General features: G+C 54.7%; 4 protein-coding genes across 11 annotated transcripts; 2 read left to right on the plus strand and 2 right to left on the minus strand.

Annotated features, from left to right (window-relative positions):
- Positions 1–4,465: 4,465 nt before the first annotated feature.
- SYNC (syncoilin, intermediate filament protein) lies at positions 4,466–10,316 on the plus strand. Of its 4 annotated transcripts, XM_042885034.1 has the most exons (5): positions 5,283–5,461; positions 5,724–5,912; positions 6,452–7,862; positions 8,769–8,893; positions 9,825–10,316. In XM_042885034.1, the coding sequence occupies exons 2-5, from the start codon at positions 5,887–5,889 to the stop codon at positions 9,886–9,888; spliced, it is 1,626 nt and encodes a 541-aa protein (XP_042740968.1). In that variant the 5' UTR covers positions 5,283–5,461; positions 5,724–5,886; the 3' UTR covers positions 9,889–10,316. The 4 variants fall into 4 exon arrangements, with proteins under 4 accessions (XP_042740972.1, XP_042740968.1, XP_042740967.1 ...); XM_042885038.1 differs by lacking the exons at positions 5,283–5,461; positions 5,724–5,912 and adding an exon at positions 4,466–4,529; XM_042885033.1 differs by lacking the exon at positions 5,724–5,912.
- A 421-nt stretch (positions 10,317–10,737) lies between these two features.
- RBBP4 (RB binding protein 4, chromatin remodeling factor) lies at positions 10,738–17,366 on the minus strand. Its single transcript, XM_042885039.1, has 12 exons — positions 17,226–17,366; positions 16,585–16,732; positions 15,961–16,106; positions 15,376–15,549; positions 15,073–15,188; positions 14,738–14,898; positions 14,481–14,607; positions 14,297–14,374; positions 13,103–13,179; positions 12,955–13,012; positions 12,752–12,862; positions 10,738–11,786 (listed from the first exon to the last, which is right to left on the minus strand). Exons 1-12 carry the CDS (start codon positions 17,239–17,241, stop codon positions 11,721–11,723), a joined length of 1,278 nt encoding a protein of 425 aa, XP_042740973.1. The 5' UTR covers positions 17,242–17,366; the 3' UTR covers positions 10,738–11,720.
- A 141-nt stretch (positions 17,367–17,507) lies between these two features.
- On the plus strand, positions 17,508–23,021 carry ZBTB8OS (zinc finger and BTB domain containing 8 opposite strand). Of its 3 annotated transcripts, XM_042885105.1 has the most exons (8): positions 17,508–17,612; positions 18,496–18,714; positions 19,769–19,793; positions 20,208–20,329; positions 20,564–20,646; positions 21,008–21,060; positions 21,305–21,341; positions 22,014–23,021. In XM_042885105.1, the coding sequence occupies exons 2-8, from the start codon at positions 18,627–18,629 to the stop codon at positions 22,098–22,100; spliced, it is 495 nt and encodes a 164-aa protein (XP_042741039.1). In that variant the 5' UTR covers positions 17,508–17,612; positions 18,496–18,626; the 3' UTR covers positions 22,101–23,021. The 3 variants fall into 3 exon arrangements, with proteins under 3 accessions (XP_042741039.1, XP_042741038.1, XP_042741040.1); XM_042885104.1 differs by lacking the exon at positions 17,508–17,612 and having other exon boundaries at positions 17,700–18,714; XM_042885106.1 differs by lacking the exon at positions 17,508–17,612 and having other exon boundaries at positions 18,622–19,263.
- Positions 23,022–23,869: 848 nt separating this feature from the next.
- Positions 23,870–26,715, minus strand: ZBTB8A (zinc finger and BTB domain containing 8A). Of its 3 annotated transcripts, XM_042885101.1 has the most exons (4): positions 26,558–26,715; positions 25,460–26,439; positions 24,467–24,636; positions 23,870–24,273 (listed from the first exon to the last, which is right to left on the minus strand). In XM_042885101.1, exons 2-4 carry the CDS (start codon positions 26,409–26,411, stop codon positions 23,944–23,946), a joined length of 1,452 nt encoding a protein of 483 aa, XP_042741035.1. In that variant the 5' UTR covers positions 26,412–26,439; positions 26,558–26,715; the 3' UTR covers positions 23,870–23,943. The 3 variants fall into 3 exon arrangements, with proteins under 3 accessions (XP_042741035.1, XP_042741034.1, XP_042741037.1); XM_042885100.1 differs by having other exon boundaries at positions 25,460–26,715; XM_042885103.1 differs by having other exon boundaries at positions 24,058–24,273; positions 25,579–26,714.
- Between the last annotated feature and the right edge of the window lie 240 nt (positions 26,716–26,955).

Here is a 26,955-nt window from a genome sequence, read left to right on the forward strand (position 1 = left end):
CCCCCCCCCGCCTTCCCACGGCCCCTCCTTCCTTATCGCACATCTCAGTGGGCTTCTCGAAGCCGCGGTTCTGGGAACGAACCCCCCGGGGCAAATGGAGGAGGAAAATTCCAGGTGAAGGCAGCCGGGTGGCACCGCCGCGCCCTGCGGGAAGGACGGCCGTGTGACACAGCCGGGATCCCTCACGGCGGGGACGGAGCCGTGCCGCCCCTCCTGTGACCGCCGCCACCGGGAGCAGCCGCGCGAGCAGAGCGTGGCACAACTCCGCACCTCCACACCTCGCACCCTGCGGGCGGCTCCGGACGGGGCGCGGATGGGACACGAGGACAGCCCTGCACGGGGCCACGGCGAGGACAGGAAGGGCCACACCTGGAGCACGGCAAACACGGGCCCAGGAGGAGGAGGAGGCTGGCGCGCCTCCAGATTTCCCTCAGCCCCAACGACCTTCTGAGTCAGCGCAGAGCCGGAGCCGAACCGGCAGCAGCCCTCGGGGCAGCGGGGAGAGCAGCGCCGGGTCCGTCCTGCCGCGACCACCGCCATCGCAGCCCCCGTTCAGCACCGAGCCCGCTTTGGCCTCTCCACCGTCGCCGAACCTCCTCCGCCGTCTCCTCGGTCCCCACGTCCTCTCCTCACACAGCCCCGCTCCGCCGCGGCCTCACATCGAGTCTTCCTCGCCCACCCCTCCGCTTCGCCTCGGCCACCTCCACGGCCGCGAACCGCAGCTCTCGTCAGCCGCCGCCACCACCGGCGCAAACGGCACGACGGGCCCAGCTGTCACCCCGCCCCCCGGTCCCCGCTCCGTGCCCCCCGACCGCCGCTCCCCGCCCCGCCCCCCCTCACCCGCTCCGCGCAGATCGGGGCTCGCGGCCGCCGGGCTCCCCGCCCTCCTCTTCCTCCTCCGGCCCCGCAGCCAGCTGAAGGCCCTCCGCAGTCCGCCCGCTTTGCCGCTGCCCTTCTTCTTCCGGGGGGACACCTCGGGGGGGCCGCGCTCGGCCTCGCCGCCGTCCGCAGGTGCACGCGGGGCGGACATGACCGCGGCGGGCAGAGCCCCGCGCCGCCCGCTGCCCATAGGGCCGGGCCCGCCCCGGCTGCGGCTCCGGCTGAGGCTGCGGCTCGGCCCCGGCTCCGGGCTCCCGCCGAGCGTACGGCGCCGACGGAAAGTTTCTCCGGAGCCGGAGCCGGGGCGGAGCCTGCGGCCTCGCCGGGCTGCGGGAGGACCCGGCCCCGGCCCTCCGCTCCGCCCCTCCGCTCCGCCCGTGCGCAGGTGGGGATCGCGGCCCCGGAGCCACCTGCAGGAGGGGCGCTCCGGGTGACCCGGCCGGGCCGGCTCGGGGTCCGCCGGTCCTCCCGGCCGCGGAGGTTAGCCGGGAGAACCCGGGATGGCGCGGGCTGAAAGGGCTGCTGCGCGGAGCCGGGGGCGCGGCGGGGCCTTCCGGGGAGCAGCGGCGGGTCTGGGTCTCCCAGCGCGTCCGAACGCCTCCCCGAGAGCCACCACCGGCAGATGTGAAGCTCTTGCTTTAACGGATGGATAAACTGAGAGCGACGGGGGGTCTCCTTAGGACCATCGGTGCGTTTGAGGGTCTCCCCGGGACCATCAGGGGACCTAAGGGTCTCCCCAGCGCCCTCGGTGGATCTAATGAACAATCTCTCCGCTGGCACGCGAGCACAGCCGGCAGGTCCCGCTGCTGGAGGGCGGTGGGGTGCCCCAGAGCCCCGGCTCGGTGCTGCCATCCCTGCAGGAAAGCAGGAGGTTTCTGCACGCTCATGGCACCGCTGGGCTGATGTCCCCGTGAGGATGCTCTGCTTAATGGGAAAAGCTGCAACATTGCTTTTAAAACACATCCTCTTCCCGGAGGCTCACACACCGCCTGGCTGCGTGCCCGGGGGAGTTTGCCAACGTCTGGAAATGACTAGAAGGATTTACAAAACAACGACCTGTCCCTCCTGCAGGCTTCCCAGCACGCTGCTGTCCCATGCGGGTGGTGGGACCCAGGGGTGGGTGCTGTGCAGTCCGACAGATCCCAACGTGCTCAGCATTAACACGACGTGGCGCTGAGCCCTGCTGGCTCCTGCAGGAGCACAGGGACTGGCAGAGCTCTCCTGTCCCTGCTTCTCATTTCCCCCCGCCACCGCTCTGACCCCTGACCCAACCCTGATGAATGCACGAGTGTTTGGGCAGCCATTTCCAGGCACCTGCACCCAGTACTGGGACAATTCCTTCCAGCTGGGCTGCCTTTGGGTTTTTGGTGTCCCCCAACAGCATGCGCTCCTCTGGGGCAAAGCTAATCCCCGATCAGGGCGTTTGTGTTGACTTTCTGCAACCAGCTCCAAGTTCTGAGTCATGAGCCTCCCAAAAAGATCCTGTTTCTCACATCTCTCCTCTCCTTGGATGTCGGCAGAACCAGTTTTAAAAATATTTTTGCACACAGTTATGGAGCACTGTCCAAATAAGACAGCGAGGATCAGTCACGCTCCAGGGAGAGCTCTGAGCAGAGCGGAGCAGAGTGGCTGGGGATGGGGCAGGTCATCTGCAGCCCCCCAGTGCCTGGTCCTGTTCCTGGGGAGGGGGAATGCAGGCAGGAGCACCCAGCTGGGCCGTGTATCCTCTGCTCGTGTGGCAAGGACAGACAGAAGGACATGGGGCAGCTTGTTGGGCTGGAGCTCAGCTCCTGGGCAGTGAGATGGGATGGAATGGCCTGCCCCCACCAGCCACAGCGCTGTGTGCTGCAGCCCCTGGGCAGCCACCAGAGCTCATGGGGTCGGTTCTCAGCCGTTTTGCTGCCCACATGGAGGTGGTGGGGCAGATCCGTGCCCAGAGCCAGGCACCTGCTGGCTCCACAGGCGCAGCCTCATGACTCACTGATCCTGCAGTGCCTGTGGGCGGTGGGGAAAAGGTCCTGGCACGGCCACCGGCCTCACTGCGCAGTGCTGCCCCCCACCCCAATGCACTCCTGAGCCCCCACCACGGGGTCAGGAGCTGGTGCTGCTCCTCCTGGTGCTCAACCCAGGGCATGGGAAAGCCCAGCATCGACCTTGTCTGCAGCTGTGCCCTTGTTAGCCATCACTGGGCCACAGAGGCGTGTGCACACACACGTACACATGCACACATACATACATGTGCACACACCACAGTGGGCATTGCTGGGGCAGAGGGGACAATCCTATCCCAGCAGTGGTGCCGCCGGGCCGAGCAGCCTTGATGTGGATGTTTGAAGCCGGTATCCGGGTTGTGCCAAGAGATAACGCAGCAGCAGTGAGGTTCAGAGCTGGCAGTGTTGGGGCTGCAGCTTTGTGCCCCCACGAGGGACAGACCCATGTCCCCAACTGGGCAGGCATCCATTCTGCAGCAGCTGTGCTGGCACAGGCGCTTTCCAGGTGCCTCACCGTGGGCAGATCGGTCCTGGCACCAGATAAGTGGGAGCTGCTGGCGCCTGCAGCCCAGGGCAGGGTCTGACCCCGCTGCCATGGAGCTGCCAAGGTCCTTGCAGAGCAGCGAGGACGGCGCCTTCAGGCTGCAGCTTTCATCTCTGCCCCAGCCCCAGCTGGGTCTGTGCCCACGCTGCCCCCCTCCTCCTCCTCCTCCTCTGTCCCGCCAGTGACCTTGCGCAGACCCTGAGCATCCTTATCTGGGATTTCTGAGGTCTGAGGCAGCTGCAGCATTTCAGCAGTGGAATGGGATCAGCCTCAGCGCCGCAATATGGCCACAGACCTCATCCCATGCTGGCTACCACTGCAGCGTCCCTATGGTGGCAGCACCTCAACTCTCAGCTGGGGAAACTGAGGCAGGAGCAGAGCAGAGGCCTCTGGCCAGCACCAGGACACTGCACGGGGCACCACGTCTCACCGTGTTCCAGCAGCTGGAACATTTCCCTGCAGATACTTTCCTGCCTTCCCTTCTCCCTGTTTGCTGGAGCAAAGTCCAGGGCAGCTCGTGCATGGATAGAGCCGTGCCTGGTCCGACACCCGAGCCGCCCGTTGCCTGGTTATGTCCACAAAACAGCCGGGCTGATCCTCTTACCGGCAACAGCTGAGTGCAGCCCTGCGCCTCCTGGGCACCCCAGCAGGGTTTGCTGCACGCCTGACCCGCAGGTCCCCCCGCTTGGCAGATGCAGATAGAGATGTATATTTATCTGCACAACTTGTCCGAATGGACGGCATTCCTCTCCCAGTGAGTCAAAAGCCTCAGTGCAAAGAGAGGCACTTTGTGGGGGGGAAAAAAAAAAGGTGCATTGAGCTGAAAAAAGCAACAGGATCAAAAAAAAAGAGCAAACACCCAAATCTTCCCTTTCCTTTTAAAGCTCTGCTCCCCCGCATCGCGTGCTGGTGGGCCGGGACGTGGACACGAGCAGTTATTTTAAACCAAGCAGTGAGCAAGGTGACGGTGGCGGTGACGTGGGGACGGGGACAGGGTGGCATCTGGGGATGTTGCAAGCAGTGGTGTGCGTTGCTGGGCGGTTTCAGGGCACGTAAGCTGGTGACTTCCTGAGCTGCGAGCGCTGACTTCCTGAGCGGGCACGGCCAGGGCGGAGGTAGGAGGAATTTTGCTTTAATAGAGAAATAAACTTTGCTTTAATCAATCGCTTCTGCCTTTCTCCTCCTCTAGTCCCGAGCTGGGGGATGCCAGGGCCACAACCCAGCAGCCACACTGTACCCCTGGGCTGCTGCATGCACGGCAGTCCTGCAGCGTGGGTAGAATGTAGAGCAGGTGTAAATAGATGCTGGTAGTATTGCCCCAAAGGGGGGGGTAGGATGCTGTGGGCTGGGGGACCAGGGGTCGGCGGGCAGAGATGGAACCTCCAACCCCAGGCAGCATCACTGCTGGGTGCTGAGATGCCATCCCACCCTCAAAGGGGTGCAGACACACGGCAGCAAAGTGGGGGCTGCGCTCTGCAGGGACCGAAGTGTTGGCAGCAGCCTCTGGCACAAACGGCGCCCTCAGGGCGTCAGTATCCATGTGCTCCGTGCACAGGATAAGGCCACACCAAATCACGGCCATGCGCCGTGTCCTCACCGTGCCCCTTCCATGCTGCTTCCTCCCCTTCCAGCCACACCCCAGCCCAGGGACTCCGGCGTCCCCATCACAGCACATGCCCTGCCCAGCACCCGCCATGATCGGGCTGGAGGCTGCACGAAGGGGCACCATCAGCAAATCAATCCTGCGTGGAAAGACCCCCGGTTGGGTGGGGGCGCTGGGGATTCTGCGGAGCTGCAGTCAGCCCCAGTGTTTCACTGCCAGGGATGCAGGCATGGCCCTCCCCGCCCTCCTCCTCCTTCTCCTCCTCCTCTTCCTCCTCCTCCTCCCAGGGAGGAGGGCGGCAGTACCCGCAGCTGGCGCTGCAGCGGGTGAAGCGGCTGCCGGGGGAGTCTGATTTCCAACGCCGTGTATTAATAACCCCCACCCGCCCCATGCTAAGCCCATGTGCAGCGCAGTGCAGGGGGCACCGGGCTCCGGGAGAGCAAGGTACGAGCCGGCCCTTGGGGAGATGTGGGGGGAGAGGAGCCGGGGGGCGCGGGCTCTCAGGGGGTCGTGGGTGAGGTTCAGCCCCCGGGGAGCGTCGCGGGCACACAGATGGGGGCCGGGGGGATGGGGGGGAGCACAACCCGTGGGCGCAGAGCGGTCGCTAAGTTTGATAAATCACTGCTGGAGGCAAAAGGAGGGGGGGGGGGGGGTGGTACGGCAAACCCCGCACAGCCCTCTCCCCACCTTTCCCCGCACTCCTCAGCTCCGGCGGTTGAGTCCGAGGCTGCGATGTGTCAGCGCTGCAGAAAACTGCCTTATTAGGAGAGAAAGGACCGGTGAAAATCAGCGCTTTCCGTAAAGCCGCTGGGGCGAGCCGGGGGCCGCTGTGTGCCAGCCTGCACTCATTCCTTCGGGGATGACGAGACATGAGCTCAGCCCGCGGGGCCGGGAGGTGAGAGCATCCCCCCGCCCCCCACCGCAGGAAAAGCCTTCAGCAGCCCCAGGGCCGCGCGCTGCTCCCTGCCCTCAAATAGCGCCTGGGGAACGTGAGACGGGAGCGCTTTGTGGCGGCAGCGCTCGGTGCCCACCCAGCAGTAACGCCCGGCTCGGATGACACGGCAAAGTGAGCGGCGCGGCGCTCTGCGGTGCTGCGCTCCGTCCCCAGGCAGCGCTGAGCCCGCTGCGCCCGGCAGTGCATTCCCGTGCCGTGAGGTTATGGCACGTAGCCGGGCAGCGGGCGCGTTGTGCTGGGGATCTCACCGGGCGTGCGGGGCGAGCTGCAGTGACCCGTGCAGCAGTACAGGGAGATGGGGAACGGCCGCCGGGTTTCAGCACTTGCTCTCTCTCTGTCACTGTCACTTCAGAATGGCTTTGCTCTTTTATTCTGGCCCGTGCTGATGCGAAAAGCTTGGGTCCAAGTTGTCCTCGGGGCAGGCAGGGAGGGATGGGTCCTGTCCCACCGCCCGCTGATGTGTCCCTTCTCCTTTGCAGGGACCTGATGGCAGAGCCGGAACCGCCTCCAGAACCGCTACCAGATGAAGCAGGAGAAGCCCCAGCCCCACACCACAGGGCTCCATGCACCCCAACAGACCCAGCACCGGGCCTGGGGGCTGCTCCTGCTCCAGGTGCCCATGGGGAGCTGCAGGAAGGTGCTGGAGACACGGCCTTGAACCTCACCATGCTGGGGGCGCTGCTGGGCGAGGAGATGGCTGGGACAGGGGCATCGCTGGGGATGGATGGAGCAGAAATCCCACTGGATGCAGAAACAGATGAACAGATCCTTCTGGACGTGGATGCTGGTGGGACAGGGATCCCACTGGATATGGATGGGGCAGGAATCCCATTGGATGCAGAAGATGAAGCAGGGATCCCTCAGAATGTGGATGCCGGCGGAACAGGGGTGCTTCTGGATGCCGACGGAGCAGGACTCCCCCTGGATGTGGAAGCAGAAGGACTGGGGATCCTGCTGGATATGGATGCCGCCGTGGCAGGACTCCTGCTGGACATGGATGGGGCAGGAATCCCACTGCACGTGGATGGGGCTGAGATCCCGTCGGCCATGGACACCGATGGGGCAGGAATGCCGCCAGGCGCAGCGGAGATCGGGGTCCCACAGGACACAGACGCGGAGGGGGCGGGCACCCCACAAGCTGCAGAGGGCACAGAGCAGCCGTGCCTCAGCCTGGAGGAGCTGGGCGAGTATTTCCAGGAGTGCATCGAGGCGGTGGAGCAGCTGGAGAAGGAGCGCGACGCTCTGATCGAGGAGCTGACGCAGCTGCGCGAGCCGGCGCTGCAGGACATCCGCCATGCCCACCAGGAGATCCAGGCCGCCTGCCGGCTGCTGGCCAAGGTGGAGCTGGAGCGGGACAACCTGAGGGACGAGATCCGTCAGATCAAGCAGAAGCTCTTCAAGGTGACCAAGGAGTGCGTGGCCTGCCAGTACCAGCTGGAGAGCCGCCGCCACGACCTCTCGCAGCACGCGGCGTATCGGGACGAGCTGGAGAACCAGGCCGGGCGGCTGTCGGGAGAGCTGAGCCGCCTGCGGGAGAGCTGCGAGAAGGAGAAGGAGGCCCTGCGGCAGCGCCTGGAGGCCCCACCGTGCCGCCAGGACCCGCAGTACCTGCAGGAGAGCCGGCGGCTGTCGGCCGAGTTCGAGAGTTTGGTGACGCGGAGCCGCCGCGGCCTGGAGGAGCACTACGAACCGCAGCTGCTGCGGCTGCTGGAGAGGCGCGAGGCGGGGACGCGGGCGCTGCAGGAGCTGCAGGGAGAGGTGCAGGGCATGAAGGAAGCCCTGCGGCCCCTGCAGGGGGAGGTGAGCCGGCTGCGGCTGCAGAACCGGAGTCTGGAGGAGCAGATTGTGCTCGTCAAGCAGAAGCGCGATGAGGAGGTCGGGCAGTACAGGGTACGTGCGCGGGGCAGGGGTGGGTTACCTACCTGCGGGTGCTGCCAGCACGGGTGGTGGGTCTGGTCTGTGGGGCTCAGGGGGAGCAGGGAGACTGGGGAGGTGACAAAGCTCTGCGGGTTCTGTTGAAGGCACTTTTCTCCCTGAGGATTTACTCCTGCCTCTGGAGGAGCCCCAGAGGCGGAAGCTCAGTGACTCAGCAGCGCTGTGCCCTGCTGGGATGCTGTGTGCAGACCACTGTGCAGAACTTGGGAAGGGCTCCACACCTCAGCAGGTGCTGCCTCCAGCCAGCAGCACGCAGAGGCACCGAGGAACCCCGGGGACAGAGAGGAGGTGCAGTGCTGCATCGGCCCCACAGCTCCACATCAGATGAAGCAGAGCTTAGGTGCTGGAACAGAGCTGTGAGGCCAAGCCAGGCCTCCCAGAACACCTCACGTAGGGAGAAAGTACAATTCAATATCCACAAGAGCCCTTTTGGCAGGGCAGCCCCGCCATCCATCTCCAGCACTCCCAGCCATCGTCACCACTGCCCACAGCCAACATCCTCCCTGCAGGCACCGCTGTGCTGCAGCACTGCAATTGGGACCCTCTCTGGGTGCCATGGTGCTGCTCAGGGGGCTCAGGGCCCCACCTCTCTCTGACCCATGGAGCCCCCACTGTGCCTCCCTGCTGCTTTTTCCCCATTCCCTTGTTTATCTACTTCAGTATTTTAGATTATACAGTGCTGACAGCCTTTCAAACGCACGCCCAGCAGTGTGAGGGACAAACCCTGCCAGCGGGGAAGGCAAAGCACAGCTGCACGCCAGCCCTGGCTGCCGCCTTGGTAGGGCAGAGGTTTTCTGCAGGGGTTTCTCCACCGCCACGGAGCAAAGCTTCCCACATAACCGGGTTCTGTCTTCACCCCAGGAGCAGGTGGAGGAGCTGGAGGACAGGCTGAAGGAGCTGAAGAACAGCGTCCAGCTCCAGCAGCGCAAGAACCAGGAGCTGGAGGAGCTGCGGAGCAGCCTGCACCACGAGCTGTCCATCTACAAGTCAGTGTCTGCTCCATGCACGCCTCCCGTCCAGGCTGCAGTGGAAGTGCTGTGGAAACTGCAGAGCCTTTGCCATGCAGCTGTGTCATGGAAAGTTCTGCACAGAGTAGAAACAGGGGCTGCCTTCCAAGGGACAGGCACGGCAACTTGACAAAATATACACTAATTCCTTAGGAACAGTGGGAGGGAGTTGGGTTCTCAGTTTGAGCAGCGCTGCTGCAGATGGTCTTTATCAGAGGAAACAACTTTCTTGCTTCTGAATCTGCTGCTGCTTTCACTCAGGGCTTCTCTACCACATTTTAAAGCTCCACAACACATCTGCAACACCTTCCCCCTGTAACTGCACTGAGGGAGGGCATTCCCCACCCCGGCAGCTGCAGCTCTTCTCTCCATGCGCACCACAGCCCAGGGAAGAGCCAACCTTCCCATGTTGGTGCCGCGTCTCACTGTTGCAAAGTTTATTAATGAGAGTAACTGCAGCATCTCTGCTGCGTGGGGTCCCCGTGAAGCACGGGGTGCAGAGGCTGACATGGAGCCCCAGCCGCAGCCTCTTAACACCGAGCTCCAAAGAGCCGCTGCTGGAAGCGACAGCGCTTCAGACCTCTTATGTGTCAGCTCTCCTCCTCGAGTTTCACTTTTGAACTGGGAGTCGGAGTGCAGCAGCCTCAGAGCTGCCTCCTCCTGTGTCTTGCAGCAAAAATCACAGCTGCCTCCTCCCATGGCTCGCAGCAGCAATCACGTTCCCTGCTGTCAGAGCTGCTGTCCGTGCCGAGGCCTGGCCGCAGTCCATGCGTTCGGTGCCAGGCACTGAGCCACTTTTGCACTGCCTGATTGCTTTTCCTTCACACTGGGAAAAGGAGGACTTTTTTCATTAGGTTGTGTTCCATAAGTTCCATATTTAGTATCCTAAATTCGCTTTCTACCCACACAGGGGCTGCTTAGAAATCTACGGCCACCTTTGTAAATCTGAAGAAAAACCAGACCAGGAATGTTAGAGGTGAGATCTCCTCCTCGCCAGGGGTGGTGCTGGAACCTGCAGGGTCGGCTCCTCGCTGCTCCTCTCGCTGCCCAAAGTCAGCAGCACCACTCTGCTCTGGATCTTCTACTGAACTGCTTTTCCACACGTGAGCAGAGAAAGCGGTACTTGCACTGAACGACGGACACAGCTGAAGAATCACACGTGTATGTTTTGCTGTGTTTGGAAAATGTACCTCGTCCTGTTCCATAGATAGAGCATATAAACCTGCACAGAAAGGAGCTGGGGGCTGAACGCTGAGCTTTACGTACAGCTTTCCTTGTGTGCCCAGTGGTGGCTGCTGTACTGCGATCCGCTCCGCCGACGGCCACAGAAACTGAAGTCTGTGGATAAAAGGTTTCCACTTTATAGTCTCACACTGAAAATAAAGGTCAGAGTTTAAGGGTCTTTTTATTTCTCAAAGCTGTGTGTCAAAGAAAAATAAGCTTTTGTGTCAAACTGAGGGGCCTGAAAGGCACCCAAATATTCACGCTTTACAAAATAGGGAGAAAAAACCCCAAATCACCGCCCACGTTGTTCTGTGCAAGGGCTGAAGGCAGACCCGAAATGGAGGCAGCGGCGCCCTGCGGGAGGAAGGCATCCTCCATGGCAACCCTGACTGCTCTGAGCTACTGAGCACTCACTTCACAGAGCAAGCAGCAGAAACAAGAGGAGACAGCCCTGAAGTACATTGCAGCACCCACACGGCACCCAGAGGCTCCTCCTCCTCCCCCCTTTCTCTCTTTCTCCAGGGACACGGTTCACCCTCATGAAAACAGTCAATGCAGGAGGAAAACATCCGCACAAAACCACACGGCCATGCAGCACATATGTAGAAAAAATTTATTCCGCCTGAAGCACTTACACACAGGTAGTGATGAGGAACACGAGGAGCTGGTGGGAGATGGGCAGCAGGTAGTGGTCAAGGACTGACTCCCATAAAGGCAGTTTGCCCACGTCTCATTTGCTTTATTTGCACCAGCCACCACTGCTGTGCCACCTGTGGTGCATCGCTGGTAGAAACAGAACCTTCACAACTTTGTGGCCCCGAAGTTTGAAAAGCCATTTCACAGAAAGGAAAGAAATTTATGTGAAAACACAGCTCAAGAAACACACAATAGAACCAGACACATGGAAGGTGAGTGATGCTCTGCAGGAACAGCTCATGTATCCAAACCACTGCCACCCAGGGGATGGAAGGAAAGGGGAAGAACAGAAAGAACTGAAAAACCCAGAATTACCAGCAACGACAAAAGAAAGCATGGGAAGAAATACAATTTCAGAACCTGCAAGTCTCTCTACGTATCTGAGAGGCAGATAAAGCCACGCAGGTACAGATTAACTAAAAGAATCCCAACGCTTCTGAGCTGTACTGAAGGGAGAAGACGTTCCCCGCTCAAGCTGAACTACCAGTGGATTAACACTTGCACCACCTCTGCTGGCTCCAGTTCCCTCTGGCAGCTCTGATTTCATTTCTGTTTAAATTAGGCAAAAGCCCGCAGCTGCAGCAAGCTAAAGACAGAAAACAGCAACAGAAGGTTTGTTGTGCACAGGAAGGCAGCTACAACGGGCCGGATCCGTGCACAAGAGGCTGCTGTGGGAAACCTGAGGAGCTGCAGCACAGCACCAGCTGGGTTGGACTAAAAGCCCTTCCTTAGGGGAGTTCTGCCCGGGGTAAAAAGCACCGCTGATGGTTTCTACAGAAAGATGGCTGAACACAAAGTCTACGTGTGTCTCAAAACCAGTGTTAAGTCAATGTCAGGGCTGAGAGGGAAGAGAAGGAAAAGGACTAGAAACAGGAAGGACCACCATCTAAGATCCTTGACCTTCTGGATCCACGCTTCCTTCTGGGTCTTCATCATTATATATGTTCTCTGCCTGCAAGTCAAAGCAAAGGAGCTGTAGAAGCATTTCCCATAACATTTAACAGGTGCCACAGCACTTCTACAAGTCCTGGCAGATTTTCATCTGCAGATGTGTGGCACCAATCCCCCGAGGCTTTTCATTACAAAGCTGCTACACAGACTGCCTTGCTTTCAACAGTGCTGCACATTTCAGAAGGCCTCTGTTACTGCAGCTTATGGGCATCTGACTTCCTAAAGCAGAGACCAGAGCTTGTGATAATGAAGAGCACCGTGCACACGTTTCACAGCCCCTTCATTTGCAGCATCGCTTCCTTAAGAACCACACAGACACGCTGCCAAGACAAAGCCTCTGTGACCAGCCTATAAATAAACCAAAATTAGAAGCACGGTCTTTTCAAAGCTTATTTGAGCCATAAGAGATGATTCTGCAGAACCTTCAGCAGCTGGGAATTAAAGCAGCACTTCTCCCCTATTCAGCACCACGCTGCCCCTCTGCAGCCACGGGGGACGTCTGTATCACACAAAGAACTCTCCCAGTATGACAGTGACCAACAGAAACCTCAACTTCATGCTTGCATTTGTTGTGGCTGGCGGTGGTGGTGGTGGCTGGAGTTTTGCTGTTTGTTTTTGAGCTGATTTTTGTTTGGTTGGGTGGTTTTTTGTCAATTTTTCTTAACCTAGTTTTCATTCAAACACAGATGGGAAAATGTCACTTCTCCATACACCAGTACCTACTTTCCTTTTTACTACTAAATTACAGTATATAAATATATACGAGAAATACAAAACAGCTTCTCAGGATTTGTAAGCCCTTGTTTCTACCGAATCTCAAACCTTTTTCACTGCCCATTTGAGATTCAGGCAGTGCTACAAAGCAAACCCTTCTGGGGCCTGTGAACAGAACCCGGAATGCTGACCTTCAGGCAGTTCAGCACTGGCTCTTATCTGCCACCTCCTGCACTCTCCCAAACAACTTACCATCTGCCACACTTGCATGATGTTGTCTTCTGATACAGAACAGATCACCCAGGGCTCGTTGGGATTCCAGGAGAAGTCGGAGATCTTTGCAGTGTGACCACCATGAATGAACTAGGAGCGAAGGGGAAAAAAGGGGTGGGGGGGCAAACATTTCCAATCTCTGTTGCAGGGACCCAGCGATCGGTGAGGCTCAGAATTCTTACCAGCAGTTCTGGGGGACCATCCTCAGCATCCTCGGGGGATTGCTCTTCTCCGATTTTACTTTGAAAAGAAAATGGGGTTTTGTTGTTGCTGCTTGTGATGCAGCTCATCAGAATTCCATCAGCACAACCCGCCTCGTTCGGGATTTACCTCAAGTCCCAGACGTTCAGCCGGCGGTCGGTGCCACTGGAGGCCAATATGGTTTCATTGTGGGGCGACCACTGAACCTACAGACAAGAATGAATTTAGAAATGAAGTCAGTTGGAAGAACCCGAGACACGGCAGGCTTCTGCTGCACCTTACAGTACGAGAGCCTTAGGAAAACTCAAATCATTATTACCTCGAAAGAGAAACATTCCCCATAATGGCATCCTAAGGTAGCAAGCAGTTCTGCTGAGCCTGTGTGCTAACAAAGAATCTGAGCACCAAACAGGCCTCACGTGCAACTTCTTCTCTAACAGAGAGCACGTGTTACAAGTGTAAACAACCCTGAGACCATCAGCTGCTCCCCCAGGAGAACTGCACCAATGTAAACTCTGGGTGCCTGAAATGGGAGCTGTGGTTACACATGAAAAGAAATCGCTGTAATTGAAGCCTAACTGCCCCAAAGCTCTCATTTACCACGGCTGCTGGAGATAAAGCTCTCCAAACACTCCACTTAATAGGATCACAGGATTAGAAAATAAGACAATTCTTCACACTGGCCTGACGTTTCACGGTTCTGAGCATAACTGTATTTAGAGGTAACTGGTCTTTAAAAGCAATCCTTAGACAAAAAAAACCCTTCCACATACTTTTGTTCTGACTACTGCATGAGCTGGGGATGGAAATATTGTATCTGCGAAGCACATGCCACCAGTGATGTTAACTTTCTATATTTACACCAGCAAAATTAGCAATTCTTTTTTGCCACAGGATGGTCCAGCAATCTCCTTTCATGGCTGCCACCTCAAGCCTTGCCTCAGGACCAAGCTGAGAAGATGAAAATGCTGCAGCCATTTCACTGTGCCTTGCTGCTTCAAATCTGCTGCCGTGAATAATTTACACGCTCTGTGTACTGCTAGTATTTCACTCCCAACATTGTGGGTCAAGCTTTCAGCCATTTCCTTGTTACTTTCTGCCCCCAGCTTTCTGGACACTCTTATCTGCCCTGGAATTCCCACACACACAGAAAGCTCCACAACAACAAACCAGGAAATTATAAGCAGGTGAGAGGGAGGAATGAGGTTTTGAAGCACAAGTACACTTCATGAAAACACACTGAAACAGCCTGCCTTCCATTCTGCCTGCTAGCTAAGCAGAACTAAGCTCAGGTGCAGGGAAGACACAGAGGTTCTGTTATACCTGAAATATTTCATCTTTATGTGATTCAAAGGAGTGCAACTTCAGCTTCAGGTTCCTCAAGTCCCACAGCGCAACAGTCTGTCAAGGAAAGGAAACATTTTGTCCTGAGGTAACAACACCACACATCCACTGCCACAGGTCAGAAACCAAACCAACCCCTTGCAAAGGCAATGGAAGCACAGACCTTATCAGCTGATCCTGTAGCCAGGATGAACTCGCTGTAGGGATTGAAAGAGAGGCAGTTGACTTCAGCTGTGTGAGCATCCACAGAATGGCTGGGTTTGGAGGTGTTGTTCGACCGCGTGTCCCAGCTGGAAGGAGAAGGAATGGAATACAGACCTGGAACAAAGGCTCACAGCCCACCTCACAGGAGAGCAGGGAGCAGCTGGGAAGGCAAAATGGACCGAGATGTTCAGCCTCTACAGAAAGCAGCCCGCTTACATCATGAGCTTCTGATCATCAGCAACGGATCCAAAAAGAGATTCGTGGAGCAGGTGCCAGGAGACATCTTCCACTACAGCTGTGTGCCCCGTGAAGATGGTCTTTGCATCCACCACTTTACCTTCTTTTGGAACAGCACTTATATCCCACAAGCAAATGGTCTTAAAAAAAAAAAAAAAAAGAGAGAGAAAAATAAATAAAATAAAGATTTTATCTTTAGACAAAAATTCTCTGCGCTCCGTCACCTCCATCCCCTCCAACAGAAGAACAGTTCTGACCTTTGTCAAGGGACACAAAGTGCAGGTTGCACCCCAGCTGTACTTAAAAGCACTCACATGATCATCAGAAGCACTGAGCAAATGCCCGCTCAGGTTTGGGTTCCACGACAGCCCATAGCCTTCCTTCTGGTGCCCACGCAGACGCAGATCTGGGTTGCACTCTCCAGATGGGTCTGTAAAAAAGCAGCATAAGAGCTCCAGTGCCTGGAATCACATCAGCACATCATGGATCAAAGTTGCACCATACACAACCCACAAAAGTTTTCAACCTCTTTTGCACCCCATCAACTTTCCCTTAAGAAAAGGCTGCTTGGACACTTTTGTAGCCCTGAAGCACAAAGGTGACAAAGCTGCAGACACCTGGCTTAGAAGGATGTTTGGTGTAATCGAAGACGAGGACGTCGCTGGATGGAGTCTTTGTGGCAATGATGCAGGGGTTCTGTGGCATGTAACGTGCTCTGTTCACTTCTCCCTCATGATTTATCTTGATTTCAATCTCAATTTTTCCGCTAACAGACCCAAAGCCTCCAAACTCTGGGGGAAAAAAAAAAATATTTAATGACTGTAAACAATTAACCACGTTCATATGAGGACACGAAGACTCAGAGTCAGTTGCTGGTAATATCAGGCATTTATTTGGGGGAGGAACAGTCACAAGAGCATGCAGACTGGATTCTTTTAGTTAGTAGTGGCACACTGGTTTAAATCTATGTACCTTCAACATGAAATAGTAGAAACAGTATTTATCAGACAATGACACGTTTACAAATAACTCCAAGAAGCCCAAAATCAAAATACGAACTACGTAATCCAGGCTTCTGACAAGAAGAAAAGCTAAGATTAGATTGTTAAGAACTTTTACCATGTAGAAAGATTGATTCAACCATCACAAAATGGAGGAAAAACAGTTAAAGCCCCACCTGATTGACATCTTTGTTCCCTTACCTCCTTTCTCACTGTCGTAGTGTGAGGCATCAAACTGTGCATCATCATTAGGCAGCTGCACACTTGCTATCACAAGATGGTTTTGTTCATCTGAAGTGTGAGTCCCCAGGACCAATCGGTGAATGCTGAAATCTTTGCCCTCAGGCCTGCAAGAGAAGAAATTTAAGTGAGAAACACAGGAGTTCACACAAACACTGAGCTGAATACGGCATCCTTTGATGACAGCTTCCAACACCAGTAACATCCTTAGCAGTTAGCACTGCTCTCCTGCTCTGACACGGGATTTTCTTCCTCCAGAGGAATCACTCCTCCCAACTCAAGATCTCAAATTAAACTTCCTGCAGCACAACAGCACCTACCTCCAAATAACTCCATCAGTTCCCTTGCCTTCCTTTAAGAGACTTTAACAGCCTCCCCAATACATGGTTTGAGATGCATGAACGTTCTTTGGAAGCAGAATGTTGTTGTGGAAGCTTAGGATGAGAGTGCTTAAACTGAAATTATATTTAGCTCCCCTTTAGTGGGGAGGGGGGCTTTGCATTTCAAATCGGAGAATGAAGCTGGAAGAAGAAAAGCATCAAAATCAAAGCAACAGCAACGAGAAGATTCAGCATGCACCCTCACCTCGTCACATCAGGAAGCCACTGAGCAGTCAGGCTGGGCCACTCCAGAGCGTGGGTCATTACCAAGTCGTACAAGAAGGGTGTGTTCTTTTTCCATATTTTGTACTCCTCGTTGATCACACGTTCTTCGACCGCGTCATCGAAGGCTGCTGAAGTTATTCAAAAGAAATGCGGGATGTCAGCCTTCGCCACACTCTCAGCAGGCGCACGGTGCGGTGCTGAGCGGGCACTCAACGACGGGAGCCGCTTATCCTCAAACGGCACCGCGGCGACGCACAGCCCGCACCGCACGCGCTGCCCCTCGCTTCTCAATTAACGGCGACCGCACGCAGCGTCTGCGGAGCGGCCCGGGGGCGGCCGTGACCCGTAAACCCACGGCCGGGGCCGACTCCCCCCGTTGTCCCACACCTCCGCCCCCCGCAGCTCACAGCGCTTCGCCCTTGGCCCGGCCCCGCGGCCCCCACGGGACGCCCGGCGACCCCCGCCCCCCGCACAGCGCCCCCTGCCGGAGCTCCCCCGCCAGCACTCCTCACGGCGCCGGCCGATGGAGGCGGGGGAGGGGGGGCGGGGAGTGAGGCCTAACGCCTCGCGGAGCGCTGAGAGAAGAAGGCCGCGCCGCCGAGGCCGCGCCGCGAGGCCTACCTTCCTTGTCCGCCATGGCGGGGAGGGGGAACGGGGCGGTGGAATGGGGCTGGGCTGCGAGAGGCGGGCGGCCGCTGCTCCGCTCCTCTTCGGCCACGGCTCTATTGTTTCCTGCCCCCGCTGCGTGCGGCTCCGGCGCCGCGCACCCCTTCGCGCGCCAACGCTGGCCAATCGCCGCCCGCCGCCGGGACGCTTCCGCCAATCGGAGAGCGGCGAGGGGCGGGGACAAGGCGCAGGAGAGCGCGCTCGGCGGTCACGTGTGAGGGAGATCGGGAAGGAAGGAGGCGGGGAGGTGCGGCCGAAGCTCCCCTGGGAGCCGCCATTTTCCGGAGGGAAGGGGCGGGCGGCGCGCGCCCCTCGCGTGGTCCTTAAAGGGACAGCGCCCCGGTGAGTGGGGGCCGCGGCGGGGGGGGGGGAAGAAGGCCCGGGGTCCGGCACTGCGAGCGGGCTGCGCTGGGTTGGGGTGGGGGCTGCCGACCCGGAACTCCCCCCGAGCATCTTCCTGCTGCTTCCCGGTTATTGGTTGCTGACGGGCCGCTGCGCCCTCCCTCGAGCCCTGGTTTGTAGCTCGTTTCGCGTTCAGTCGCGTGTTCCTTCGGCCTTATTCCCTCCGAGAAGCGCTTCCCCACCGTGCAGCCTGCAGATCCCCGTGCTTATTTGTAAATAGAACCTGGAAATCCCGTGTAGAATTGTTGCGTGGCGGGCAGCGGGAGCCTCTCTTGCTGGAAAAAGTCATGGCGAATTCGCGTGGGATCTTCGGAAATAATTGGCCTGAAGTTAATCAGAGACTCCAGCCTGTGTCTGTTGTTTACAAGTGAAAGTCGGCGTGGAACTGAGCGGCCGCGGAGGTCTGGTGGGAGAATCGAGCTTCTAAAAGGTGGCTTGAAACAGCATCTTCTCCACCGTTCAGAGTAAAAAAAATAAAGAATTCTGTGGGCAAACGAGTGCAGGCCAGCCTCTGTGCCGTTCCGTAGCGATAGGATCGCAGCTTGAAGTGCAGCCCCCATTCCAAGAGGAACGATGGGCTCCTCTTTTCTGTGCTGGGCTCCGGGCTGCCCCTGGGGATCGCAGTGCTGTGATACACTCAGGAGCCGAAGTGACCCGGCTAACACTGTAGAGCTGTGAGAATCATGTTCTCGTTATTACAGCATTTTATTGCTGTTCGAATAGAAGAACGGGATGCGCGGTGCTGAGCGTCGCTGCTGTGGGCCGGCAGGGTGAATGGTGCAGAACTGAACTCGGCGTTTCTAATCTTGTTTTAACGGACCAGCTTGCGTGCAGCCGCTCCCCACCGGCTGCTGCTGAGCTCCCGGCTGGAAGCAGCTCCCCGTTCAGCCCAGCAGCGCTGCGGGAGGCACGAGGCGGCGGCCATGTTCGTGTGAGCAGGAAGTGAGCAGAGCCATGGCAGGCGGCGAGCGGGACTACGGCCTGACGGAGGAGCAGAAGGCTGTCAAGGCCAAGTACCCACCGGTCACCAAGAAGTACGAATGTGAGTGATGCAGCAGCACAGTGATACGGCGTGTGTGTGTGTGCGCTCCAGGGCAGGAGGGGAAGAAGGAAATGGGATGAGCTTTTTAGGTGCTTGTGGGGTTTCGTACTGTGCCAGTGCTGTGCATTTAGGCTGTGGGACGCATCTGGGGCTGAGTAATAGAGAGGACATAACTGCAATTGTTGTCATTGCAGGTAGTTGCAGTAAAGCTTCCTTTCCCCCCCTCAGAGTCTCCTAAGAAGTGGCTGTCAGCACAGGGGCTGGCTTGGGGCACGGCCGCCCGTGTGTCTGTTTGGAGGGACGGTGCAGGAACACCGTGACACATCACAACGGTTAACTTTGTTTCCATAATTGGAAAAGGTTTTCTTTTATATTCACTGGAATTTGTTTGCTTTAGTGACAGTTGTTGAGGAGCAGTTAATGTGTGTGAGTGCCCTGAGCAGCCTCAGAATGAGCCTCGGTTGCAGGGTGGCTTACGTTGATGTCCCAACATGGCTGTTTGCACCAATCTGGCCTTATTTTGCATTCCTCTGGTTCTTTTAACGGAATGTAAGTGATGTTTGTGTAAAACCTGATATGTGCTTGGGATGTTAAGCCTGCCTCATCAGTGAAGATTACTTTATATTTTGTATTACGTACATTTTAAAGTTCCCCTTGTGGCACTGTGGATGTCTGTGGGTTGGGCAGGCACACTTCTTCACTGAGCTGTAAAGGTTTGCAGATCTTCAGTCCTGCAGACGTCAGCAAAAACTATTCGTGGTGGAAGGCTTTTATTGCAGTTAACCTGTAGCAGCCTGTTGCACTGCAATGAGCACACAGTGCTGCACATGGAGGGTGCTGACAGAATCTGTGGTAAACACCCTTCTGATGAGCAGAAATAATCCCAAATTTCATCTGTGCTGTTTCTCTATACTGGAAAATAGACACTTGAGTTTTATGTCTCAAGATGAACACAGAAAGTTACTGTTATAACATCAGTGTCCAGAATTTTTTAATCTTTTAAAGTTATATTTGTTGATGTCATGCCTTTTTTTTTTTTTTTTCCATTCCTCAGATTTGGATCACACAGCAGATGTGCAGTAAGTGTGGGCAGCTGTCCCTTGTTTCCACTCCTGGGGGTGCACAGTTCATTTCTAATGCAGTATTCCTGTGTGCTGCTGTTTAAGCCTCTGTTGTTTGGGAGCATCTTTTGAAATCCTTTAAACTCCTGCCCTTATATCACCTTTTGTCTCGGCAGTTCATGGATATCCATTTACTGCATTACAAAGGACTTTCCTGTCATCTGGTAAAATAAGAATTTTCCTTTTTCTCCTAAGAAATTCTTCTCATATACCGTAAGAAGAAAAACCTGTAGTCTCCCCATAACAAAAGTTCAGACAAGCCTTTCTGGTAGTGACCTCCTTTGCATTTGTTCTTGCATTCATGTTTCTCACCTGCATAGCACAGTGGGATTTTGTGGTTACAGTGCAGTGAATTACCCTGTGTCCCTGTAGGCTACACGCATGGGGAGACACTTTGGAAGAAGCATTTGAGCAGTGCGTCATGGCCATGTTTGGCTACATGACTGATACAGAGACTGTGGAACCTCTGGATACTGTTGAAGTAGAAGCAGAAGGTAAAAACCGCACTGGCTTACATTGGAACTGTAGGAACCCTGCTGATGGAGAGCACCGAAATCCTCTGCATCTTTAGATGTAGTTTTGTTGTAGCTAAGGATAATTCAGTTAATTCATCTGAATCTTGTAGTAATGCAGGAGCTGTACGGCTGCTGTGCTCATAAGTGTGCTGAAGGTTTGGGTCTTGTTGCTGGGACAATCAGCTGACTGCCTTCTCTGCTTCAACCATGCAGGACATGATATGTTGTCCCTTCTCTTCCACTTCTTGGATGAGTGGCTGTATAAATTCAGTGCTAATGAGTTCTTTATACCCAGGGTAAGTGCCGTGTTTTGTTCTATTTCCATTTTGTAGGGCAAAGCTGTTCTCTGATAAGCCACTTTTGAATGCAGTGTCCTTTTAGGCAGAAAGAGGGACTCTGCAGATCACTTTGAATCAGGAGAATAAGACACAAAAGCACAAAGAGCTGAGAAGCAAACGCGTAGCTTTGTTTCCACAGATGCCAGTCATTAGGCGAAGTCATTAGCAGTGGTGTAGTCATTAGCAGTGCTGTATGTATTTGAGAATACTCCAGTTTTCTGGGTTTAGATTTCATTTAAGCTGGAATATTCTTGTTAATGAGATTGAGTGCCTCAGGGTAGAGGTTGGTGACACACTTTTCCACTTGTTTTCTCTGCAGGAGGTGAAAGTGCTTTACATTGACCGAATGCAATTCAAAATAAGATCAATTGGGTGAGTTCATATGATCAGTTGAGTAATTAGTATCTTCCACTGATGACAAATACTGCCCTCCAGTTCACCACTGTGAACTATCGCGATGTGCTGGAGGTCACAGATAATTTCTAAAAAGGAGCTCTTATCCTTCCTTTGAGGTTTTAATTTAAGTCTAACTGTCCAATGCTCATCAGTGAAACTAACTGTAGTGTTTGATTAAATGCTAACAGTGCAACCTCCTCTTTTCTTTTTGCCTTTAAAGGTGGGGAGAAGAGTTCTCTTTACCAAAACACCCCCAGGTATGCAGCAGTTCATCTATATATTGCTTATGTTTTCTGGTAGGACGGGAAGAATGGATTCTTCTAAATCAAACCTCTTAAGTACTCAAGAGATCCAAGTATAAACATGTCTGAATGGTACCACTACTAACTTAAGATCTCATTTCCTGCAGTTTTTTGTGAATGCATTTCTGAACTGTTGAGCTGATGCTTTCTCCACGATGGCAAACTCAGCAGTTGGCTTCCTTTTTTGTGATGCGTGATAAAAAAGAGCCAGTCCATAGCCAGAATCATTACGTGGGTTTGGTTCTCATGCTGTTTCCACAGCTTCTTGCTTAGTCCCTTTCTGCTTTCCCCCTCCACTCCCAGAAGAATTACATGCAAGTCTTTACGTCTTAGCATGCTGCTGAGGTATGTCAAATTCAAATATCAAATGTTGATGGTATGTCACAGGTAAGAGGAAGAATTTGTAGTATTCAGGAAGCAATAAAATAAAGGGAGAGGGGAGTGGAGGGGAATTCTGTAATTCCTATTTAGCTTGGCCAAACAGAACATTTGGAACAAGCATGCTTAAAACTTCTGGGGGAGAAAAATTGCCTAACATTTGTAGAAAGTGGTAAATATTATGTATCAGTGTGAAGTGCTGCAAGGTGTCATGTAAAACATTGATGCCTTTGTGTCTTTTCACTCTAGGGCACAGAGGTCAAAGCCATAACTTACTCAGCAATGCAGATCTGTGAAGAAGAACAGCCAGAAGTCTTTGTCATCATTGATATTTAAAGCAAGTTTAACGAAGTGGATGCTTGTCAGTGGCTGGCAAAACCCCTTCAGAACTGTAACCTCCGGGAAGCAACCAAGCAATTAGCTAGTTCAAATCAGAAGCAGGAGAGAGTTGTGGGGAATGGCATCCTGTGCTGTGGTGTGAAGATGGTGAGCCAGACCAGTGCCAGCCTGCCAGGACAGAAGTAGTTGGGTCTGGGGGGATTTGAGATGAGGGCTGTAGGGGATGGAAGTCCCTCAGGAACGCTGGCGGTTGGCTTCTAAGGCAGTGTATGAAGTAAATAAATCAGTGGAGCTGCTACAGCACTGCCTTTTTGTTGGGTGGCAGGAAAGTGTTGATCTACGTGACTGCATGGGAAAACTTAACTGTAACAGTTGTGAGCTGATGCCCCTCTTCATGTAATCTAAATTACATGCAGAGAGTCAACCTTCATGTAGGACAGTTTCTGTTTGAAGGTCCCCCGAGGAAAAACACAAATTATTTAAAAAACAAAACATTCTTCTGAGAACTTTGTCAGACCACCAGGTGGTGCTGATTTACCACAAATACATTTCCATGCACCCTGGACGCAGGTGACTGCGCATGGAATCCTTGCAGCTCCTTACGGCTGGGAAAAGTGGAGACCGCTTTTGTTGGCACTGAAAAAAGGGGGTTGGCAGATTCTCTGCAGGTCTGCTCCCATCTAAGCCTTGCGAGAGCAGGATCTCTTCTTTTAGAAGGCAGTTTGCATCAGCTTCCTTTTGTTTTCAGAAAGGGCAACTGCACACAACTGAGAGCCCAGCTGTCAGCCCTCAGCCGTTGGGTGTGAGGGAGGTCTGCCCTGCCCTGTGGTAAACCTAGGGGTGCTTCACCTCTGTTTGGTTGTAAAGTCATTTTAAATCAGATTTTAAAGGGGAAAAAATACAATCTGTTGACTGGAAGAACTTGTGTGAGTAATTTTTGCTGGTGGTGTTTGGGTTTAATCAGTTGCATTTGTGCTTTGTTCTCCAATACGGTGAGAAAACCCTCCTTTAAATAAGGTTGGAGATGCATTCGTTTGCCAAATGTACAGAAGTGAGGATTTTCACTCAGGACGAACGCCGGGGCTCCGAGGGGCCGGCCTGCAACACGGGGCGATGCCCGCGCTGTGAGGAAGGAACGAGGCCCGGCCCTGCGCCGCCCCACCCCATGGCGAATCCCCGAGAGCGCAGCGGTGGGCGGGAAAGCGCACTGCCACCGCCCCGGGCCCTCAGCGGCCGCTCCGCCACCTCATTGGCTAGCTGAGTCAGGTGAACGGGAACAGCCAATCAGGCGTCGAGTGTGTGGCTGCCTTCCACGGAGCCTGAGGTGGGGGCGGCTGTTCCTTCTGTCAGCCCTTTAAAACGAGAGCGGAGCGGGGAGGATTCCGATTTTCTCACTCCTTTCTTACAAAACTTCGTAAGTGTATATATGTGTTAATTACACTGCCAACAAATATGTTTTACACTTCTTAGATGCTTGCTTTTGTAGGACTTTCCAAAAGCAAATTATCCATAGCTGTGTGCTCGTTTGTTTTTAATTGTATACTGTAGCACCTTCCTTGTAGAAAGGTTTATATTTTCATTACGAACAGCTCTGAGTAAAGCCTTGTCAAAAAGCAAAGCAATTCTTCTAAGCAGTTTGCAGGCAGTAGGTGACTGCTGGGTGATGTTCAGGAGCTGCTGGGTGTTCACAAGCACAAACCAACGTGTTTGGAGTCCACATTTTGCTTCTTGCAGCAGAATTTTAGCAGCATTTAACATTAATGAAATTAACAAACCAGAATTAGCTGGTGTAACACGGGCAATTTAATCTTGAATATGCAGTAACGAATATACAAATTATCTACCTAAGATTTGGTTTCATCTTTTCATCCGCCTCGCCTGCAGCGCCATCGGCACCACGGCGCACAACCAGATCATACGGCTCCTCCTCCACTGCGTCACCATCCGACCTCTGATCCTCCTCCAAAGCCCACCTGGAATGTTTGCTCCCCCCGGCGCTGGCAGGGCCGCGTTCTGCGCCCGCTCCTTCGGGGCTGCCCTCAGGGCTGGTCCCTGTCACACATTTGTGGCACAGCCTGTAGCGCCGCGTTCCCTGCTGCACAACGCAGCCCGTCTGCTCGCTCACCTGGCGCTTGCACTTCCTGCAGATGAGTTTGCCGGCTTGATGTATCTAAAGAGGTTTAGAATTTGAAAGTGTCAGTGTTCATCCGGTAATGCTACCATCACAAATAAACACCGAGCCGTTCTAAAAAGTAAAAAGTTTGCCAATTGCAATCACTGTGGCAGCGCTGGTTCTAGCGATGGCTGAGCAGCAGCACTGACGGAACCCCGCACTCCTTCCCCAGGCCCCCGAGCTGCCGTACCGTTTGGAAGTGGTTCCGCAGGTGCTCCAGCCGGGTGAACCTCTTCCCGCACGCCTCGCATGGATACGGCCGCTCGCCGGTGTGGCACCGCAGGTGGCGCTTCAGGTCGGCGCGGCGCTTCACTGTGTGCGTGCAGAAGGGGCACTTGAACCGCAGGCGAGGCAGGGCATCTGTTGTGGGGGAACACAGCTCTGCATCAATGGCTTTTTGCAATCGTTCTGCTATTTCTAAGCTTAAATGAGCAGCACTTCATTTTTCCTGCGGTTTGTCATTGAACAGAAAAAATCCAAACCTATCATCCCCCCACAAAAGCTACTGATGATTCACTGGGGATTTGGCGGTGTATTGTCTTACTTTTTAGACAGACGTATGACCATAAGTACGTAGTAAGTATATTATACCCTGTCATCTGACTCTTTCAGCAAGTAGTACTTCATAAATATTTACCACCTCTGCGATATATTAGGATGCGTAACATCATAACCTTATGCCATGATAATAAGCCATAGGCATGCTAAGTTAGTTTCCAATATGACGTGCATAAGAATACATTTGTAAACCATCAGTTGATAAACTGCTGTCAGTTCATCAGGAGCTGGGACATTTTATGTAGCATGACCAAACTATCTCCAAGTTTTGGCTTGGACCTCATGGGAAATGCAGTATTGTTCCAATGACACGAGAGCAGAGAAACCACAAGAGTGATTCTGTCCCTCAGCTCCGAGTCAACTGCAGCTCTCCAAGCTTTGTTCAGCTCCATGTGGGGCCAAATAATCAGGCAGGTCTTATTTTAACCTCACACAACACCTGGATCAGTCTCTGATTCTATTTCTCATCCCTTGTTCTGGCCTTAGAGCCTTACATTCTGCTAGGCACTACAGCAGAGCAGATCAAGAAAGCAATCAACAGGACATCAGTTAGAGCTTATGAAATTCTCTCGTCTCACTTCCTCTAAATAACGACAAACTTTGCAAAATCAAGTGTACTGTTTACCTTCATTCCAACTACTCATAACACCTAAAACTGTGGGCACTGAGCTGTACAGTTCTTCTGCTTTTAATTCCATGAACTCAGAAGTTTGTGACAGCTCTTCCAGCTGAGCAACAGCCCACCTCTTGGGTGTCACTTCTGATTCCTGATCATATCCATCATCGGCGCGATCAACGTCATTCTCGGCATCAAATTCAGCCTCCTCTTTAGCTCGGGAGTCGTGGCTGCAATCTGATGCGTTACAGCCCTCAGCCCGCTCAGCTTTACTTGCTCTGCCCTGCACAAATTCTCGTGTCTGTGACAGCCCCAAGTGCTTCCGCCGCTTCCTGGCCGAGCCCTGCTTTCTGCCCCTCTTTGAGAGCTGCGTTTCCGCCCGCTGAAGGATCACCTGTGAGGACAGATAAGTGCTGTAACTGCTCCAGGAATTCTCATTCACCACGTCTGCCTTTTCATCTGGAATGGAATAGGAGCGCCTCGGGTTGCTCTTTGCTTTCCTCCTTGAGCGATAAAGCGATGCGTGAGCAGGTTCACCGTTTGTGCTTTTGGCTGAGAGGCCCAGGTAGTGATCCTTCTCCTTCTCATTAATATCCAGAGATGACTTAATGAACGTCTTACAGACATTAAGGATGTCTGTCATCTGCAGGTAGCTGGCTGCCGACATGACCTCTATCACGTTTTGACCCGTTAGGGGCAATACTCCTGAGTACACAAAGTCCAGGATAACCATAAACGTCTCTGGAGAGAAGACCTCGAAGGTGGCTACGGTGGGCTGGCTGTTGTCCTTGGAGCTCTGCGAAAGGAGCATCTTGAAGTACCCGCTGCTGGCAAACAGCACATTTCGGTGTGCTTTGAACACCTTCCCCTCCACCAGGATGCTGCAGTCGCAGAACAAGTCCTGCTTCCGTTGTTCATTCAGCTGCTCCAGGAGCTGAAACTGGTGGGAAGAAATCTCCATTCCAATAAGGGAGCGCCAGAAGGTTCCTCTAAAGCACAAAACAAACGTAAGCATGACGACGTAAAACTAAATTGATGGGGCTGAGTCCTATTTTAAGAGATGAGCCCTGTATTTTAAAATATTAAAGCTCTGCATGTTATCAATACCTAACATAGCTTCAACTCCGCACACACCTCTGCACCATTCAGTAACAGACCGAGGAAATCAACTGAAAAAGGTGAGAAGATCGCTAAGAATAGCGCACGTCCCCTAACGCTGCGTCCACGGAAGCTCGAGCGGCTCAAAGGCCGAGAAACGGAGCCGGGGCGGCCGGCAGCGCGGGTAGGGAGCGACGGGGAGCCTCCGGCCGGGCGCCGCACAGCCTGAGCCGGGCGAACCCGAACCGCGCGCGAAGGCGGCGGAGCGGCAGCGGGCGGCCGCGTCCCTCCCGGCCCGGGCCGCCCCGGCATTGGCCGCCGCCGCCGCCACTCAACGCGCCCCGCCCGCATCGGCCGCCGGCAGCCCGGGACGCCCGGCGGCGCTGGGCCCGCCCGCCAAAGCGCGG

The sequence above is a fragment of the Lagopus leucura genome, unplaced genomic scaffold, assembly GCF_019238085.1.
Source record: "Lagopus leucura isolate 7727_CA_CO unplaced genomic scaffold, USGS_WTPT01 Super-Scaffold_100048, whole genome shotgun sequence".
Taxonomy (NCBI): domain Eukaryota; kingdom Metazoa; phylum Chordata; class Aves; order Galliformes; family Phasianidae; genus Lagopus; species Lagopus leucura.

Bases quoted from the DNA above. Each gene is read 5' to 3' on its own strand.
- SYNC (XM_042885033.1), top strand. From the start codon at position 5,418: ATGTGCAGCGCAGTGCAGGGGGCACCGGGCTCCGGGAGAGCAAG. The intron at 7,863-8,768 runs GTACGTGCGCGG...TCTTCACCCCAG, and splicing joins AGGAGGTCGGGCAGTACAGG to GAGCAGGTGGAGGAGCTGGA. The intron at 8,894-9,824 runs GTCAGTGTCTGC...CTACCCACACAG, and splicing joins CACGAGCTGTCCATCTACAA to GGGCTGCTTAGAAATCTACG.
- RBBP4 (XM_042885039.1), bottom strand. The intron at 16,107-16,584 runs GTGAGGGTGCAT...CTTCTCTTGCAG, and splicing joins TGGCTTCCTGATGTGACGAG to GCCTGAGGGCAAAGATTTCA. The intron at 15,189-15,375 runs GTGTCTGCAGCT...GCTTTTTTACAG, and splicing joins CAAACATCCTTCTAAGCCAG to ACCCATCTGGAGAGTGCAAC.
- ZBTB8OS (XM_042885105.1), top strand. From the start codon at position 18,627: ATGGCAGGCGGCGAGCGGGACTACGGCCTGACGGAGGAGCAGAAGGCT. The intron at 18,715-19,768 runs GTGAGTGATGCA...TCCATTCCTCAG, and splicing joins GGTCACCAAGAAGTACGAAT to ATTTGGATCACACAGCAGAT. The intron at 20,330-20,563 runs GTAAAAACCGCA...TCAACCATGCAG, and splicing joins TGTTGAAGTAGAAGCAGAAG to GACATGATATGTTGTCCCTT.
- ZBTB8A (XM_042885100.1), bottom strand. From the start codon at position 26,465: ATGCTTACGTTTGTTTTGTGCTTTAGAGGAACCTTCTGGCGCTCCCTT. The intron at 24,637-25,459 runs GTAAACAGTACA...CCCCCACAACAG, and splicing joins TATGAGTAGTTGGAATGAAG to ATGCCCTGCCTCGCCTGCGG. The intron at 24,274-24,466 runs GTACGGCAGCTC...AAACCTCTTTAG, and splicing joins TGCGGAACCACTTCCAAACG to ATACATCAAGCCGGCAAACT.